The 18,908-nt window shown below is 44.5% G+C and overlaps 1 protein-coding gene across 2 annotated transcripts in view; it reads left to right on the top strand.

Annotated features, from left to right (window-relative positions):
* Positions 1-18,648, top strand: part of LOC134358433 (pro-neuregulin-3, membrane-bound isoform-like) — a 529,163-nt gene extending 510,515 nt beyond the window's left edge. For both annotated transcript variants that reach the window (XM_063070657.1, XM_063070656.1), the window contains 5 exons: positions 1,100-1,202; positions 6,408-6,531; positions 8,020-8,144; positions 16,074-16,268; positions 16,940-18,648. In XM_063070657.1, the coding sequence (XP_062926727.1) occupies positions 1,100-1,202; positions 6,408-6,531; positions 8,020-8,144; positions 16,074-16,268; positions 16,940-17,420 (1,028 nt within the window). In that variant the 3' untranslated portion in view covers positions 17,421-18,648. The remainder of the gene's footprint in view (positions 1-1,099; positions 1,203-6,407; positions 6,532-8,019; positions 8,145-16,073; positions 16,269-16,939) is intronic.
* Positions 18,649-18,908: the final 260 nt, after the last annotated feature.

Genomic DNA, 18,908 nt, shown 5'->3' with positions numbered 1-18,908 from the left:
ACATGGCTCAGTTCTCGGTCCTCCCAGGACATTGGCTCACCTCCTGGCCTGACCTTGGACCCTGATTACATGGCTCAGTTCTCGGTCCTCCCAGGACATTGGCTCACCTCCTGGCCTGACCTTGGACCCTGATTACATGGCTCAGTTCTCGGCCCCCCCAGGATATTGGCTCACCTCCTGGCCTGACCTTGGACCCTGATTACATGGCTCAGTTCTCGGCCCTCCCAGGATATTGGCTCACCTCCTGGCCTGACCTTGGACCCTGATTACATGGCTCAGTTCTCGGTCCTCCCAGGATATTGGCTCACCTCCTGGCCTGACCTTGGACCCTGATTACATGGCTCAGTTCTCGGTCCTCCCAGGATATTGGCTCACCTCCTGGCCTGACCTTGGACCCTGATTACATGGCTCAGTTCTCGGCCCCCCCAGGATATTGGCTCACCTCCTGGCCTGACCTTCAAACCCCACCAAAGCCCACAGTTTGCCTGATCTCACGTTGAACCTACAGGGCAACACTCCAACAAAAGGATAAAGGCCTAACTTTGTATTCAGTGGATGTGTGATTTTTATCAGAAGACTCCTTTCGCTGAGGTTTGCGTTTGGAGAGATTGAGCCATTCTCTCAATCCATCAGCCCCCAGGTTACATCCACGGATTGCCAGGACACCGCAAATGGGAATAATCCCTGAGGAGATTCCTCGTGATACTTTTAAACCTTGCAATAAGCAAAAGATGAAGCTCCAGGTTGGAGAGGTTGGCCCATCAATCGAAACACACGCAGACACACATACATACAAACATGCATGTGCACACACATATACACAAAAGAACACAAGAATACTCACATATATACATGTGCACACACATGCATACAGAGACACGTAAGTACACACCTGCATGAACACACACACGTGCAAGTACACACATACAAATATGCACTCATACAAACAACAGAAATGCAAACGTGAATCCACACGAAACAGCCATGTTAATGGACTACTTAAGAAATCTTGTCTATACAAGCAGACGTACATGATCGCTAGCACATACAGACCAGTGTGACTAATGACGATTCTCCCTGCCTGTGTTTGTGCCCACAGAAAGCGAAGATATGTACCAGCGACAGATCATGTCAATAACCTGCATCACGATTGGACTGACAGTGGTCGGGATGCTCTGCGTGGTTCTTTACTTCAAAACAAAGTAAGGCCTATCCACTGAATTTCTGTCACTTTTAACATTTCCCTCACCCTCTGATAGGCCCAGCGTAGCTTCCTTCCTCAGCTGCCCAGTGATTTTTTATCGTGCGGTCCCTTGCTCGTGGGGAGCCCTGTCTCTAGGCTCAGTCCAAAGGTTGTGAGTTCACGTCCCACTCCAGGACCCAGAGCTCAGAACTTAGGCTGTCACTCCCGGTGCAATACAAAGGGGATGTTGAGGTCGGAGATGGGCAAAGAAATGACGCCAACATTATCATACAGAAGGAACCCTCCACTGTCAGGGGGACGACTGAGCGGCTACCGGGAGACAGTTCTAGCCACAAAACACTGGCCCTCGTTGGGATGGCAAGGTCAGTGTTGAGTATATTGGCATATACCCAAGTACTTGTATGTACAGATGCAATAAATACCTCTCCTGCTGTAGTGTCACATGCACATAGCATCATACTAGGAGCATTCATTAGAAAAGCACTAATTATACATATATTTTTTAAAAGGGCACAATTAGAAGAAAGTCTATTTTCCTGCAATAATGAGGAGACTGGGGATTTTCCGGTTAGTTCAAGAACTGAAAGGTTGAAGGGAAGTAGCTATTCTTGAACCTGGTGGTGTGGGACATCAGGTTTTGGTATCTCCTGCCTGTCGGTCGCTGTGAGAAGGTGGCACTGCCCAGATGGGGACCTTTGATGATAGATGCAGCCACCTAGAGGCTGCACCTCCTGTAGGTGTGCCCATGACTTCTAATGCAGCTTCTTATATTTCTGCATTTTTGAACGAGTCTGGATGTGGATCCCAGAGACCCTAACTCGCATTAGGGAAGAGATTTCTCAATGGACAATGAGTTCCATGTGCTGTGACACTCACTGGAGTACAAGCTCAATGGACAGTGACTCTCCCTCCAGTGTGGGTCACCTCTGAGCCCTCACCCAGTCCTTGTCTACACTATCTCTGTCATGGTGACTCATGAAGGACTGGACCCAGGTACGGAGCGACAGCCGGATCCCCAGGAAGAGAGAGAAGCAAGAGGTTAAACGTCGGAATACCAACAGGGCCTCGGAGGAGCGACTGAGTGACACCGCGAGACAACTCCTTCTCTCCAACACAATGACCCCACTCAGGCACTGAATGAGAGTCCTCTTTAAATAATCATAGACTGCGGGAAACATGTGCCGCCCACAAGTAACTTGACGAGATTAAACCAAAAGCACAAGGGCTTATCAACTCTAGTTAAGATACTGATTAGTAACTACAGGTGCTCAAAACCCGAGAAGCTCAGTACTCGACAGCAAGCCGCAGGGCTCACGACAGTCTCACCCTGATGCACAGAGTCACACATATCCTTGAGAATTTTCCCTTGCCAATCTCAGTGTAGCTGCTGCTCCTTGGCTGGGCCTAGGGATATTCTAAGTTGCCTGCTCCATCTCGGGACTTTTCCCCATGCCCGAGACCAGAATGAATTCAGTACAGGCACTATTAATTTTGAATATCCAAGCCATTTAGTTGATAAACTATCAGATCAAAGGCAGCGTTCTCTTGAAATCGTGGCTCTGACAAACTCATTTCTGTTTAGGCCCGGCCATCTATCGAAGCTGCTGTCATAATCAGTTTTACAGTTGGATGCAATAACAGGGAGAAAGATAATTAAATTTAATTAAAACATTTGCGTGCAGGTTACTGCAGTAGTAAAACTCCTCATTGAAACGAAAGGCAGCGGCTCTCTGGAAAGACGATGGTATTTCAATGCTGATTTGCTCCGTATACAAGACAAAAAACCCCCATGGTCATTTGCAAAGCATTTTCACCCTGGGACTGAAGGACTTGGGGTTCACAAAATCTGCGCACTAGAGGCCACACACCAGCACAGGGCGGGTCATAGCAGCAACTCGTTCAGGATGGCCGTCGTAGTGAATATCTTTAATGGGTTCTGATTTGTCACCTTGTCCAGATCACTGGAGATTTGAAAATACAGCCAACCAAATTTGAGCAGATGTTGCAGAATGACTAAGAGTGCGCAAATCAGTTTATCCTTGTTAGATCAAAGCTGACTTGATATCCTGCCTATTTGCTCTGCACTCTTGTGTGGAAATCTGTCTAATATCCTCCATCCATAGAAATCATCTCCAAATATGTAACCAATAGCCTCTCCACCTCTGCAAATTGGTCAAATTTTATTTATCTGTGGGAATTAATCTAGGGAGCAATCCGATCCTTCGCCATCCATCACTCCTTCCCTGGGAACTTGTCCAGTCATTTCAGTACGTGGAAATCTGGCCAAATTTCTTCATCCATAGCAATCAGTCAAACCCCCTCTATCCCTGGGATTCAGGTCAATCTCCTCCAACCCTGGGAATGGTCTGATCTCCTCTACCCATGGGTTTTGCTGCAACGATGAGGTGACTGAGTGTGACAGCCTTCCAGTCACGGCTGCTGGCCCATGGTTCCCTGGACAGTATTGTTCCTTTTACCTAAAGCACGTGGTCACCAGTTGCTTTCACAGATGACTCCTGTCTCCACCTTCCCCACCTGCCAATCGCTTGCAAGCGTTTGCCCAACTCAGTTTTCCTTGTGGTGTCTCCTCTTCACAGGCCCAGAAGATAATGTTTAGTCTCTTCGTAGAACATAGGATGGTACAGCAGACTGGAGGCCATTTGGCCCAAGAGGTTGTGCTAAACCTTTAACTACTCCAAGGTCAATCTAACCCTCCCTCCCACGCAGCCCTCCATTTTTCTACCATCTGTGTGTCTGTGTAAGAGTCTCTTAAATGTCGCTGATGTATCTGCCTCTACCACCATTCCTGGCAGTGCACTCTACGCACCCACCACTCGCTGTGTAAAAAAAACCTACCTGACATCCCCCTAGCATTTCCTCCAATCACCTTAAAATTACGCCCCCTTGTGTTAGCCATTCGATGTACGCATGCCTCTTATCATTTTGCCTCTCATCCTCCTGCAAAGTGAAAAGCCCCAGTTCATTCAACCTGCCCTCATAATCCAGGGTACGTCCATAGTAAATCTCCTCTGCACCCTCTCTAAAACTTCCACCTGCTTCCTATAACGAGGGCACCAGAACAGAATGCAATAGTCTTAAGTGTGGCCTAACTGGAGTTTTATAGAGGTGCAACATTACTTGGCAGCTCTTGAATTCAGTCCCCTGACTGTTGACGGCCGATGCCCCAGATGCCTACTTAACCACCCTGTCAACTTGCTTGGCAGCTTGGAGGACCCCAAGATCAAACTGCTACGAAACCTAGTATTAACCCTGTACGCTGCCTTCAATTTCAACCTTCCAAAGTGTAGCACTTCACACTTTTCCAGATGGAGTGATCAGATCACATTCATCTCCTCAAACAGTCCAACAGTTGGCATCCATTCTATTCAATGGAAATATTCACGAAACGGCTTCCCAGTAAAGTTAAAGTTCCCAGTAGTGTTAATTTGGAGTGGCATATTTTCATCAGCTGACTTGTTTTTCTGACATCTTTGTCATCTTCAAAATAGAATTTCATCATTTTCTCTGCTTTTTATCAGCCATCATTGTAACATGAGCTGGTGGTCTCCCGACAGACCGTGACGAGGTGCAATCTGTGGTACAGCACTTTATGTTACAGCTCGTGTTACAAATCACAGAGACGCGATTTCACTCCAGGGTTGCTAGGAGCAACGTCCCTGAGATTACTCCCAGTCTCCGGGGAAATCCTGAAGCTTTGGCAACCCAGCACTCTGAGCCTTAATGTCACTCACTGTAGGTGGTGCCAGGTTACTGGGCAAGGACCCTTTGCTGTGGGTTCGATCTCAAGCCATGCCAGCAAGGAGGTATTGACACTTCCCACCTCGTGTTTAGTGTGCCAGGTTTAATAAGAAAGAGATTTACATTTATCCGGAGTCCTTTCTGGCAGTGAATTACATTGGTAGTGTGGTTGCTGATATTACTGAGCCAAAAACAACAGGAGGCTGGCATATTGATTATGGGCACATCCCAGATCTCCCAGTGTTTTACCCCGTTGGATTCCATTCACTTCAAACCGTTCTTATACCTGCTGTTCTCACAGTTTTAAGCTGCTCTAAAAGGCTCTTTACACATTTTTAATGGCCTGAATTTTGAGGCCATTAACGATCCTTCACCAGTGTTAATTAACTAAGTGAAGAAAGGCTCAGTCAAATCTACAGAGAGTGCCAAGGTGTGAGGGTCACCTGTTTACCGAGATGTGGGGGGATCACCTGTTTATCGACGTGTGGGGGGGGGTTCACCTGTTCACTGAGGTGTGGGGGTCACCTGTTTACTAAGGTGTGGGTGTCACCTGTTACCAAGGTGTGGGGGCACCTGTCTATCAAGGTGTGGGGATCACCTGTTTACCGAGGTGTGGGGGCCACCTGTCTATCAAGGTGTGGGGATCACCTGTTTACCAAGGTGTGGGGGTCACCTGTCCATCGAGGTATGGGGATCACCTGTTTACTAAGGTGTGCATGTCTCCTGTCTATAGAGGTGTAGGGGTCACCTGTCTGATGAGGTGTGGGGGTCACCTGTCTATCGAGGTGTGGGAGTCACCTGTTTACCAAGGTGTGGGTTTCAAAGGTACATTTAATGTCAGGGAAATGTATAGAATATACATCCTGAAATTCTTTTTCTTCACAACCTTCCAAGAAAACAGAGGAGTGCCCCGAAGAATGAATGACAGTTAAATGTTAGAACCTCAAAGCCCCCCCAACTCCCTCCTCCCACGCACAAGCAGCAGCCAAGCAACAACATCCCCCCATCAGCAAAAAAGCATCGACACCCCCCACTGAGCACTCAAGTGTGCAGCAAAGCGTCAATAAAGGCACAGACTAGCAGTACCCCAAAGACTACTCGTTCACCCAGTAATTCCACACAGACAGCTCTGGAGATCAGGATTGAACCTGGGTTGCTAGAGCAGGGAGGCAGCAGACTAGCTGTCATGTCGTCATGGCTACCTCGTTTCCCCAGTGACCTGATAGCCTTTTGCTTTATGGTCACGGGGCAAGTCTGAAGGGGGCCATTTTCATTGGGCAGGATTGGTGCCATTTTATGTGCTGTGTGCAAGGCTCGTGGTTTAGCAGACAGGGTGACCGTCTCCCTTCCACCCAGTGCAAGTTTACAACATACGTAGTAATCACTGCTCGGGGGCTAACGGATGAAGTTTGCCGGGTGTGCAGATGATCTCTTGTTTTATCAGAAAACAAAGGCAGAAGCTTCGTGATCAAAGCAAGGAGATCCGCTTTGCAAAAAGTTACAGCCTGAACACCAGTGAAGTGAGGAGACCGGACAGTCCCCGTCAGAACGTCCTACCCCTGGAGAAGGTAAGCAGCTGGCAACTGGGCCAAGGCAGCTACTTTGAAGATATTGAGTCAAGTAGGCTTTGTTCGAACAGCATCTCGTTTTCCAAATGGGTACATTACAGGCTTCCCAACTCACTGACTTCTCATCACTTCCTTGTGTCAGTCTATATCAGGATTGTTTATTTTCCAGTCTGTGACATTGGATAATTCCTTTTTCCTTCCTTTTCTATACCTCACTCTGACTTGCTACTTGCAAGCATCAGGGCCCTTTGTCAACCTCCAACTGCCCCACTAACAATTTATCCTCCAGCCTCCCCCGATGAGAGAAATTCCATAAACACAAGCTGGAATTCCAGAGCATCACACACAAAATGCTGGGAGAATTCAGCCCATCAGGTGTCTGTGGAGGTTGTAAACAGTTGACTTTTCAGGCTGAGACCCTTCATCAGGACTGATCAAGTCCTGTTGCAGGGAAGTTCCAGTCCCACTTTACCTGAAAATGACGTTTTCTCTCCTTTCCAGTTCTGAACTAGGGTCATCAACCTGAAGCATTAACCCTGTTTGTCTCTCCACAAATGCTGCCTGTCCTGCTGAGGGTTTCCAGCGTTTTCTGTTCTTCTTTCCAATTTCCTTTTTTTTGGCGTGTGTCTGCATGCGTGTGTGTCCGTGATGATGTCTTTTTCATGGCCTTTACAAGGCGCAGAGCGAGAGAGAGAGACTGTGTGTCACGCCACTCCTCACACAGATATTTTCGCAGTATTTTTCCCTTTACTTTACAAGGTCGAGTTGCGATCTCGACACTCAACCCGGCACGGATGGAAAGCGTACTCGGGAGCGGACCCGACTGGTTTCCAACCTGGAACCTCCGCTCCTGGGTCCAGCGCCGATGTCGTTGTGCCACCAGCCGGCCCAGTTTGCAGTTTCCATTGCCTGTATTTCTTTTTAACTCTGGTTTTCGTGCCCCTGGACGGGTTCAATGAGACGTTGCCCAGATGTGTGAGCACCACCACCCTTCATACCTGCTCAGCTCCTGAGTTCAGTGGCTGAAGGGACTGGCTTACAGCCTCCACCGACCCAAAGAGGCAGCAGGGTCAACACCTTCCGAGCATTCTAGCGGCTGGCTCCATTTTATTTACGGAAGTGAGTACGGTCAGAGTACTCATCCAGGTAACCTAGATTAGTCAGTGGATTGTTTGTGCGATCGCAGAAAGGTATGGCAGAGAATGAGGCCATTCGGTCTATCATGGTCATGCTGGCACCTTTGATTGAATTCCACTAAGAGTTTGCAATCATTTACAATTTGAGGAAGATCCTGGTCTATGCAGGGTGGAGGAAATTGGATTAGTGTTGCAGGAAGTCCTAATGATCATCTCCTGCTGAGAGGTTCTTATTTTGTTATCGTGAGAACAACCTCCAGCTCCTTGGTGATGCCTTTGGAAGGCTCGTGATGCAGCATTGTTCTCGGTAAGAAGCTCGCAGGCCCTGAGGCAATATTTCTCTTCTTTTCAGTACACAAAGCCTGAAACCAATGTAGTGGAAGATCAGCACAAGGTTCTGGAATCGCAGTTCTCAGCTGCCGGGTTGTCCCCAGCCAAATCCTCGCCTTCACAAAAGTCAGTGGGGAAACCACAGAGGTAAATTGATGTGGAAAAATTCCAACCAAACTCTACTCAGCGTTACCGTCAAGGAAAGATGTTGTTCAATATGGATTTATGGGGTGGGATTTCACACCCAAGCCCCAATGCCTCCACTGTGAGCCCAGGTCCTCCAGTAGCCTGGGAGGACCACCTGAAAATCCAAGCACACCACATATATTTTCCATTCTACCACGTGCATCCTCAAAAAATACAAAGGTTTGTAAAAGCACAAGTCAGAAGTTGAGTTTACTGTCATATAGACAAATACACGTCTGCACAGGGGCAAAGAAATCTTACTTGCGGCAGTACCAGGGGCACGTAGCATCAAATACACAATATTTACTAGAAAAATATACACTAATCATAAATTATACATTTATTAATCAACATTTTAAATTATTCCCATTATCAATCTATGTTAACTTTATCTCTCTGATACTTTTTACGTATCCTGTTAACAGCTTCTATATAACAGACTTTGCAGATCCCTTACACCAGATGTTAGTAAACCTGTTTATATTTCCATGATCTATCTCTCCTTCCTTTTCTATGTTAGAACTACATATACACAATTATGCGGGGTATTGATACAGTTAATGCAAGCAGGCTTTTTCTTCTGGGGTTGGGTGAGATCAGAACTAGATGTCATAAGTTCTTTCTTTTTAAATCTTTTTATTGAATAAGTATACAAAAAGGTAAGCCATATAGACACTAATACACTGTTAGAATATAATAAAATTACAGAAGATATTAATACAAAAAAAAATACGACAAACAATGTAATTTAAACGTAACATACCAAGGTAACATAATAGTATACTAATTTTATATATATATATCAATAGAGAAAAGGAAAACCCCCCCCAAAAAAAAAACCCACCGTGCAACGAACTAAAAGCAAAGCAAAGCAATGGGCTAACTTGAAACCAAACAGAGTTAAACTTAAAATCACGTCCTCAATCCCGACCTCCATTAAAAACAGTAAAAAAAAACAAGAAGGGTATATATTACATTAAATGAAAATATTGAATAGAAGATCTCCAAGTCTGTTCAAATTTAAATGAGGAGTCATAAAGATTGCTTCTAATTTTCTCCAGATTCAAGCATAATATCGTCTGAGAAAACCAAAAAAAGGTAGTTGGAGCATTAAGCTCTTTCCAATGTTGTAAGATACATCTTTTCGCCATTAAAGTAAGAAATGCAATCATTCTACGGGCTGAAGGGGAAAGATTACTGGAAATTTTAGGTAGTCCAAAGATAGCAGTAATAGGGTGAGGAGAGATATCTATATTCAATACCTTGGAGATAATATTAAAAATGTCTCTCCAAAAAGTTTCTAAAGTAGGGCAAGACCAAAACATATGAGTTAAAGAGGCTATCTGCCCCGGACATCTATCACAAAAAGGATTAATATGAGAATAAAAGCGCGCTAACTTACCTTTGGACATATGTGCTCTATGAACAACTTTAAATTGAATTAGGGAATGTTTAGCACAGATAGAGGAAGTATTGACTAAATGTAAAATCTGCCCCCAGTCCTCCACGGAAATGGTAAACCCCAATTCCTGTTCCCAATCTACCCTAATCTTATCAAATGGAGCTTTCCTAAGTTTCATAATAATATTATAAATCATAGCCGATGCACCTTTCTGACATGGATTAAGGTTGATTATAGTATCTAAAATGTATGTAGGAGGAAGCATTGGAAAGGAAGAAAGTATAGTACTTAGGAAATTTCTAACTTGTAGATATCTAAAAAAATGTATTCTTGATAAGTTATATTTATTAGATATTTGTTCAAAAGACATAAGGGAACCATCTAAAAATAAATCCAAAAACCGTGAAATACCCTTAGTCTTCCAAATTTGAAAAGCACGATCCGTAAAAGAGGGAGGAAAAAATATGTTACCTAAAATAGGAATCGCTAACCCAAATTGATTAAGATCAAAAAATTTTCTGAATTGAAACCAAATACGTAAGGTATATTTAACTATCGGGTTAGACACCTGTTTAAGGCGTTTCAAATCAAAAGGAAGAGAGGAACCTAAAATAGAGCCAAGTGTAAAACTCTGAACAGATTGTAATTCCAATGCTACCCATTTAGGAATGGATAGTATATCCTGGTCCAGTAACCAGAATTTCATATGTCGAATATTAATTGCCCAATAATAAAATCTAAAGTTAGGTAATGCTAAACCTCCATCTCTCTTAGCTTTCTGTAAATGTATTTTACCCAGTCTCGGGTTTTTATTCTGCCAAATAAATGAAGAAATTTTAGAGTCAACTTTGTCAAAAAAAGATTTTGGAACAAAGATTGGTAATGCCTGAAATATATATAAAAATTTTGGCCAAAAAAACATCTTAACTGCATTAATACGACCAATCAAAGTTAAATATAAAGGAAACCATTTAGATGAAAGTTGAATAATATGGTCTATTAATGGTAAAAAGTTAGTCTTAAATAAATCTTTGTATTTACAAGTAATTTTAATCCCAAGATATGAAAAATAATTATTAATCAATTTAAATGGAAATTTATAATATAAGGGAAGTTGTTTATTAATTGGAAAGAGTTCACTCTTACTAAGATTTAATTTATAACCTGAAAAAAGACCAAATTGTGCTAATAGCTCTAAAACAGCCGGGATGGATTTTTGAGGATTAGAAATATATAAAAGTAAATCATCAGCATAGAGTGATAATTTATGGGACCTTAAGCCCCGAGTTATCCCAGTAATATTTGGAGATTCTCGAATGGCAATTGCAAGAGGTTCTAATGCAATATCAAATAATAAGGGACTAAGAGGACAACCTTGTCGAGTACCTCGAGAAAGAGGGAAAAAAGGTGAACTTAAAGAGTTAGTATGGACCGAGGCCACAGGAGAATGATATAACAGTTTAATCCAGGATATAAATTTCGAGCTAAAATTAAACATTTCAAGCACCTTAAATAAATAAGGCCATTCTACTCTATCAAAAGCTTTCTCAGCATCTAAAGAGATAACACACTCATACATTTTGTGAAGGAGTATAAACGATATTTAACAGTATGCGAATATTATAAAAAGAGTAACGACCTTTAATAAAACCCGTTTGGTCTTCCGAAATAATAGAAGGAAGTACTTTTTCTAATCTATTTGCTAATAACTTAGAAAAAACTTTAGAATCAACATTTAATAAAGATATTGGTCTATAAGATGCACATTGAGCAGGATCTTTATCCTTCTTTAATATTAAAGAAATTGACGCTCTATTGAAAGATTCAGGAAGTTTACCAAGTTTCAATGAAGCCTCAAAAACCCTACAGAGCCAAGGGATTAATGAAGGAGCAAAACATTTATAAAATTCTATGGTAAACCCATCAGGGCCAGGAGCTTTCCCCAAATTCATAGAGAAAATAACATTCTTAATCTCATCCATGGTAATGGGAGTATCTAACATAGAAGACATATCCTGTGAAATCTCAGGAAAGTCTAAATTATCTAAAAAATCATTCATATATTTAGAATCTCGAGGAGACTCTGATTGATATAAGGAAGAGTAAAAATCACAGAAGGTTTGATTAATCCCCACATGATCAAGTATCAGTCGATCATTTTGGTTATAAATCTGATTAATTTGAGATTTAGCATAATTAGACTTCAATTGATTAGCCAACAGTTTGCCAATTTTGTCACTGTGTACATAAAATTCACTTCTTGTTTTCTTTAATTGGTTTACAATCGAGGATGAGAGTAATAAACTGTGTTCCATTTGAAGTTCAGTTCTTTGTTTATATAACTCCTCAGAAGGAGCTATAACATATTTCTTATCAATTTCCTTAATCTTGTCCACAATTACCAACTCCTCCTGCTTCAGCTTCTTCCTCAAAGCAGCAGAATACGAGATAATCTGACCACGAATATAAGCTTTAAAAGTGTCCCAAAGAATGTTGACAGAAATATCCTCTGTATAGTTAATTGTAAAAAAAAGATCAATCTGTTCATTCATAAAGTTAACAAAGTCCGAGTCCTGAAGCAACAGCGAATTAAAACGCCATTGTCTATTATTTTGTGTATTGGCCTGAATTTTAATAGAAAGCTTAAGTGGAGCATGATCCGAAATGGTTATAGAGTCATAATCACATTTAATCACTGAGGAAATAAGACGAGAATCAATAAAGAAATAATCAATTCTTGAATAGAAATGATGAATATGTGAAAAAAAAGAAAAATCTTTTTCCTGAGGATGCAAAAAATGCCAAATGTCCGTCGACCCAGAATCAGACAGGAATGAATTAATCAAAGTTGCAGATTTATTAGGTAAGGTCCGTAAAGGAGCCGAACGGTCCAAAGCTGGAGACAAACAGGTATTAAGATCTCCGCCCCAGATCAATGAAAACTCATTCAAATTCAGAAACTGATTAAATAATGATATATAAAATTCCGGACAGTCCATATTAGGAGCATAAACATTAACCAAAACTACTTTTTTATTAAATAGTAAACCACTAACCAATAGAAATCTACCATTCGGATCAGAAATAATATCATGTTGTATAAAAGTAACTGAGGAGTCTATAAAAATAGAGACGCCTCGAATCTTAGCATTGGAGTTTGAATGAAACTGTTGTCCTTTCCAGAATTTAAGATGTCATAAGTTAAGGGTGAAAGGTGACAAGAGGGGGAGCTTCTTCACTCAGACGGTGGTTCGAGTGTGGAATGAGGTGCCAGTAAAGTGGAATGCAGGCTTAATTGAAACGTGTGAGAGAAGTTTGGATAAGTACCTGGATAGGAAGGGTGTGAAGGACTATGGTCCAGGTGTGGTTTGATGGTACTAGACAGAACAACAGTCCAGCATGCACTAGATGGGCCGAAGGGCTTGGTTCTGTGCTGTGGTGTTTCATGACTCTGTGTTTCTCCAATTGTCACTGTCCAATCTACAGGAAGAGTTCATTAATCAATAGAATTGTGGAAGGTAACAGCCAATGAGTCGATTATTTCTGTGCCCAGGTATTTTAGTAAGCTGCAATGCAGGTTGTCAGGTGCTGGGGATTTACTTTTCCAATGCTACCTACTTCTCTAGGACTATTTTTTTCACAAATACTTTTTCTCCAGTATTTCTTTCATTAGATTCTAACTTCTCAAGCATTTCCCGGAAGTTTCTTATTGTCTTTTTCCATGAAAACAGAACCAAAGTTTTCATTTTGTTGCTGTGCCATTTGTTTGTTCCATTTTTTTAGATTATGAAGACACGTAGTTATTGTCATTTAGTAATGCATGCATTACGAAATGATACATTATTTCCTCCGGTGTGATATCACAAAACACAGGACAGACCAAGACTGAAAAAACTGACAAAACCACATAGTTGTAACATATAGTTACAACAGTGCACAATACCATCACTTGATGAAGAAGTCCATGAGCACAGTAAAGTTCAAAGTTTCTCAAATGTCCCACATCTCATGCAGACGGGTCTTTTGGTCCATCTTTTCTGAACCGCTCCCAATTCTCAGGCCTCCAATTTTTTTTTCTGGCAACTTTGTACATCTCCAATTTGGATCTATGGATCTAACATTCTCCTTGAGATGTTGACTGGAATGGGGGCTGTAGTTATAAAGAGATATCTGATTAGTGGGCTTCTTCTCATTGGAACGCAGAAGGCTGAGGGGTGGACCTTATAGAGGGATTTAACATTACAGGGGAACATAGGTCAAGTCAGGGAAATTGAGACTCTTCCACAGATAGGTCAGGAGTTGACCAGCAAGGAGGGCATATTAGTGGTGTGATGTGGTGCATTTGCAATGCTACCCCTCTGCTGAGATTCACAGCCTTCAGGGGCTCTGTGCCACCCTGAATGTTGCTTCTCTGCTTTGGGTTTCCAAGAAGCCGTGGGACTGCTGCATTTCTTGGGGTCCGTCTTATTTCCTGTACACTCCTGGTGATCTATTCTCATGATAGAGCTCTGGTCAGTGGACCTACTTTGGGAATCTGGTGTTAGGCACGCACCCAACATTGTCAGCCCAGAAGGTGTCACTAAATGTTGGGGCTGTTGATCTGGGAGATGACACCATCTCCCATATTATATATTTCCTATAACAGGGTGGGCAAAACTGTACACAATAGTCCAAAAACAGCCTCACCAATATCTTGTACAACTGTAACATAATGTCCCAGCTCGTACACTCAGTGTCCTAACTGATGATCTGGGAGATGACACCAATATTAGTTCACTTATCCTCATAGTAAATATGTAGGTCTTTACAGACACATTGTCAACAATATTTCACCAGTGCTTTGGGGTAGATAGTCTGGCTCTCAAAAGCATGTACTCATAGAACAGGGGTTCCCAACCTGTGGTCCACGAATTCCTTGCTTAATGGTATTGGTCCGTGGCATAAAAAAGGTTGGGAGCCTCTGAAATGAGTTATACAGCGCAGGAACACACCTCGTTCCATATTCCCACTACCTTCTGCATGAACAAATTATTTGCCCCCCTTCATAGTAAACCTATGTCTAATTGTTGATTTATTTCTTTCCCTGAGAAAAAGACTGTGCATTCACCCTGCCAATACCTATCATGATTTTATACCCCTCTATAGTGTCATTCTGCCCCCCCCCCACTGCCACTTTCAGTTTCCTACGCTCCAAGAAAAAAGTCCTGGCCTGCCCAACCTCTCCCTATGGTTTAGGTCCATGAGTCCTAGTAACACTCTCAGAAATATTCTTAACACTCCTTCCAGCTTAATCTTGTATTTCCGAAAACAGGGTGGCCAAAACTGTACACAATAGTCCAATATGGCCTCACCAATATCTTGTACAGCTGTAACATAGAGTCCCAACTCCGATACTCAGTGCTCTGTCTGATGAAAGCCAGCATGCCAAACATCTTCTTCACCATCTTGTATATACGTCCACGTGACGCCCCTTTTAGGAGACCACACACTTGTTCTCCTTGGAGGACGGGCATCTCTTATGCCTGATAGGTGATGAGTTTTGAGCCAAGTCTGAAGTCAGGATCTTCAGACACCCTATTCCTCAATTGACCAAAGTCGGTGCTGGTGATTTGAAGAAGGTGTAGATCTATTATTAATGAATGCCAGGAGTTAGATCCCGAAATATGGGAATTGGTCCAGGCGGTCCAGAATCTCACGGCCAACTGATATTGTTGGAGGGTTGGTTGGTACAGTAGGACCTGTTGGAAGTGGACCTTGTTTTTGAAGGTGTTGAGTTTAAGACCATTGTTGCAGGGAAGCAGGCTCACAGATTTGGTCAGTGAGACAGAAGACACTGATTATGAGTAAGCACATTACCCATTTATTGACAGACAAACAGTAAAACTTTTGACCAAACATCTAAGTACTCCTCTAAGTATTAAAAACTATGACACTAAACGTTCAGTAACACTTCAAACTCAGCAGGTATTTTGTTCCACACTACAAAACCAAACATTCAGCCAACACTGAGCTAATTGTGCATGTGAGCCCTCCTACATCTGCAGCACACTTTCCCAATGGTTTGTCAGCACTGGTCGTGACCTCAGTGTGAAGAGGAGGCCCTGGAGACAAAGGAGAGCCAGCGAGTCCCTTACACGTGCTACTCTTATACCCCTGTGGCACCCGGAACCAGACACTGGTGTCATGGCGCGGAAGGCAACCAGTGGGAAAGAACTGCTACATCCTTCGAACGAGTCAATTAACGGCCGGCACTGTGAAGCCAGCTCTCGGTTGGCAAGTACATTAACCCTTCACGTTCCACCCAATCTCTGGCTTATTGCTGTGCGAGGGTGAATAATTCAGTGATGACTCAGAGCGTATCCTCTGACTTCCTGTCAGTCAGGCGTGGCAGCTGAGAGTACCTACCTAGGTTGCCATGGGATGCAGTCATGGGAGGGGATGCCTTCCTTCCAGCAGGCATTAACCGTAACAGTCTCATTGGCCAACAGGTATTGCTCTTCCTCGTCCCTAAGCCAACGGCAGCTGGGCAGAATGTCGTCAAAGGTCAGCCCTCGTCCCTCGCCACCTCGACTCCACAGTTCGAAGAGTTCAGTTGGAGAAGGACAAGCCTCAAAGTCTCCCAGTACAAACGGCCAGATACAAGATCAACTCTCTTCAGCCAGTGACTCGTTAGACAGCAAACGGTAGGAGCTGCCACAAGGAGTCCAGTCTGTGCTCTCGAGAGTTTGGGATTATGTGTGGAAGTGTGTATATGAAAGTTCGTGCCAAATAATGTGTATAAATATATGTCTCAGTGTAGGAAAGAGGATGAGGATGAGTGTGTGTGTGTGTGTGTGTGTGTTTGCACGTGCATTTGCACGATACTATGTGTGAATGTGCTTATCCGTGTTTCTGATTGCTTCAGTCCCCCGTGAAAGTGCAGTAGTATAACCGGATCTGACACTATGTGAGTGCACAAGTCGTTCTGTCAGTGTGGTTTCATGTGTGACTGCACTTACAAGCACGTATCCTGCTGCACGCATGGATGTGTGCAAATGTACATGCAAGGGTGTGTGCTTGTGTGCACATAAGTGTGTGTGTGTGTGAATGGAGGTAGTGGGGGGAGTACTATATGAGTGTGAGTGTGTGTGTGTGTGTGTGTGTGTATGTGTGGAGGTAGTGGGGGGAGTACCATATGAGTGAGTGAGTGTGTGTGTGAATGGAGGTAGTGGGGGGAGTACTATATGAGTGAGTGAGTGTGTGTGTGTGTGCGTGCATTTGTCTGTGAGTATACAGCTAAATGCCTCACTTATGCTTGAAGCTTTCTAGTTTAGCGTTTGATTCTCTGTCCCTGGGTCCGTCTTCTGCCCTTTAGACCTGCAGCGACTTGTCGGAAAGCTCCCGATGGTTCCCATGGGATGTGCCCTGCCGCCTCGCACCGACATGTCCACCTGTGCACCTTGGAGCTCAGAGATAAAGGCGCGTCGCCGCAGTGCTGGGCGGCCTCGGTCCCCGTCACCCCGCTGATGGGGGAGAAGAGCTGCATCCAGGTACAAGTGGAGAGCCAGGAATGCGGTTGTGCAGAGCACGACCCGCACTCCTTCCCGAGTGTTAGCGCGCCCAACACCCCGCTCCACGTAGCCGAGGGCCAGCAGGTGGAGATGCTTCTTCAGACGGTGCAGCGGCAGATCCAGATCCTGGCCTTAGCCAGCCGGAAACCAGAGGACTATGAACTGATCAACGAGTGCGAGGAGGCAGCGGGAGAAAACACAGCTTTCCTTCCTGTGGCTTCGGCCGAGGAGGTACCATTTCTGCTGCAGAAGGAACAGTGCAGAGACTGTGACCTAGGAAAGTGACATTCTGCTGTTTTCATTGCATTGTGAACCTGGGCGAAAGAAAAGAATATGAAAAAGGAGAATAATTTATATGCATTTATTTAAAGCATTTAATTAGAAACCAAATAGTCTGTTGCCCCCATAGTGGTTTATGGAAACTCTTTTGTATTGTTTGATCAGATAATGTTTCTTTATTTCTGGTGAAGATCCTAGTGCCTATTGTTCGCAGTGGGCGTGTATTGGGACGTGCTGTGTTTCACCAATATAACCTGGATTAGCTCCCAGCATCTCCACCGCTGATACAGTCAGGCCCCGGGCATCTCCACTGGCAGAGGCGGGGGTCGCAGACACTGGGGTGAACCAGGCCAAAGGGCAGTGATACGCCCATCAGATTTGGGAACCCCCGCTAGAAACATTCAACACAACTTTACCTATACGGCGTGTCGCTGGGACCAGAGTGGGGTTAACCACGGAGGCAAATTTCTAGCACAGCCATGTACTGGATCTGAACAGTTCAGCCATTAACCAACGCTCTGTGCCCCGGTTGTTGGCCAAGGAAACCCCAGGTTAACAGCCGTGTGGTGCCGCTGTTGGCTCTGGCCACCTGTGTAGCTGCCTGCCCCTGGGAACCCAGCATCACAGCTGCGGTCTTCTGCCGTTGCCTCTAGGAGCCAGGATTAACCACTCTGAGACCCTCCTGTTGACCTTGGTCACCCAGTGTGCCAGCCACGAGCCCCTGCTGTTGGCCAGTGAAATGTGGCCGCGGGGCTGTAGCTGATTGTAATAGGCAGGGACATCGGTCCTGGTGCCCGGGGTTCCTCAGCGACGGGTACCCAACTCCCACTGCCAGGGGATGACTCCCAAAGCTGCCCCTCAGTTGAGCAGAGTTCAGAATGATCCCCAAGAGTACACCGCTGGATGTGCTGCAGAGAACCAGATGGCGGGTTGTCATGCCATCCCAGCATGACTGAGGCAGTATTCCACATCGACCCAGAGCAGTGAAATGACGGCACTCCCAGTGCACCCCACCCTCTCCCTCAGCTCCTCTCCCACTCCCCCTCCCCACTGCTCCCCCACCCCCACCTCGTCCGTCCATTCTACACACCTCACAAGGCAAGAAGCCCTAAGGAAGCGAGAGGCCAGCCACCTCACTAACGCCGCGTCAGGGTTACTGTGACTGCAGCCGAGGATCACGGCCCATTCATCACACAACCTGGTGGAACCCATGGTGTACGAATTAAAAACAATTTTAAAACTCTGTGGAGCCTCTTTGATTCTGCGTCATGCACAAACAGGTTTGCCACCTCCAGAAGCTGTGGGCGACCTGCTCTTGTCAGCCTCTGCAGTCTGTGAGCTGGGGGTACCGGTGGGAAAGAAGCTCCCAGATTCCGAGCTTTCAACCACAAAGGAGAAGCAGCGTTTCCCAACTCCCCGGAGGGGACCCCAGGAAATGGTGCTCCGATACGCTTGCTGGTCCCGCTTGGAGATTTATTTACCAGGTGCACATGG

The sequence above is a fragment of the Mobula hypostoma genome, chromosome 18 (assembly GCF_963921235.1).
Source record: "Mobula hypostoma chromosome 18, sMobHyp1.1, whole genome shotgun sequence".
Classification (NCBI taxonomy): Eukaryota; Metazoa; Chordata; class Chondrichthyes; order Myliobatiformes; family Myliobatidae; genus Mobula; species Mobula hypostoma.
Note: the sequence above shows the minus strand (reverse complement) of the source record. Positions and strands in the feature narration are given on the sequence as shown.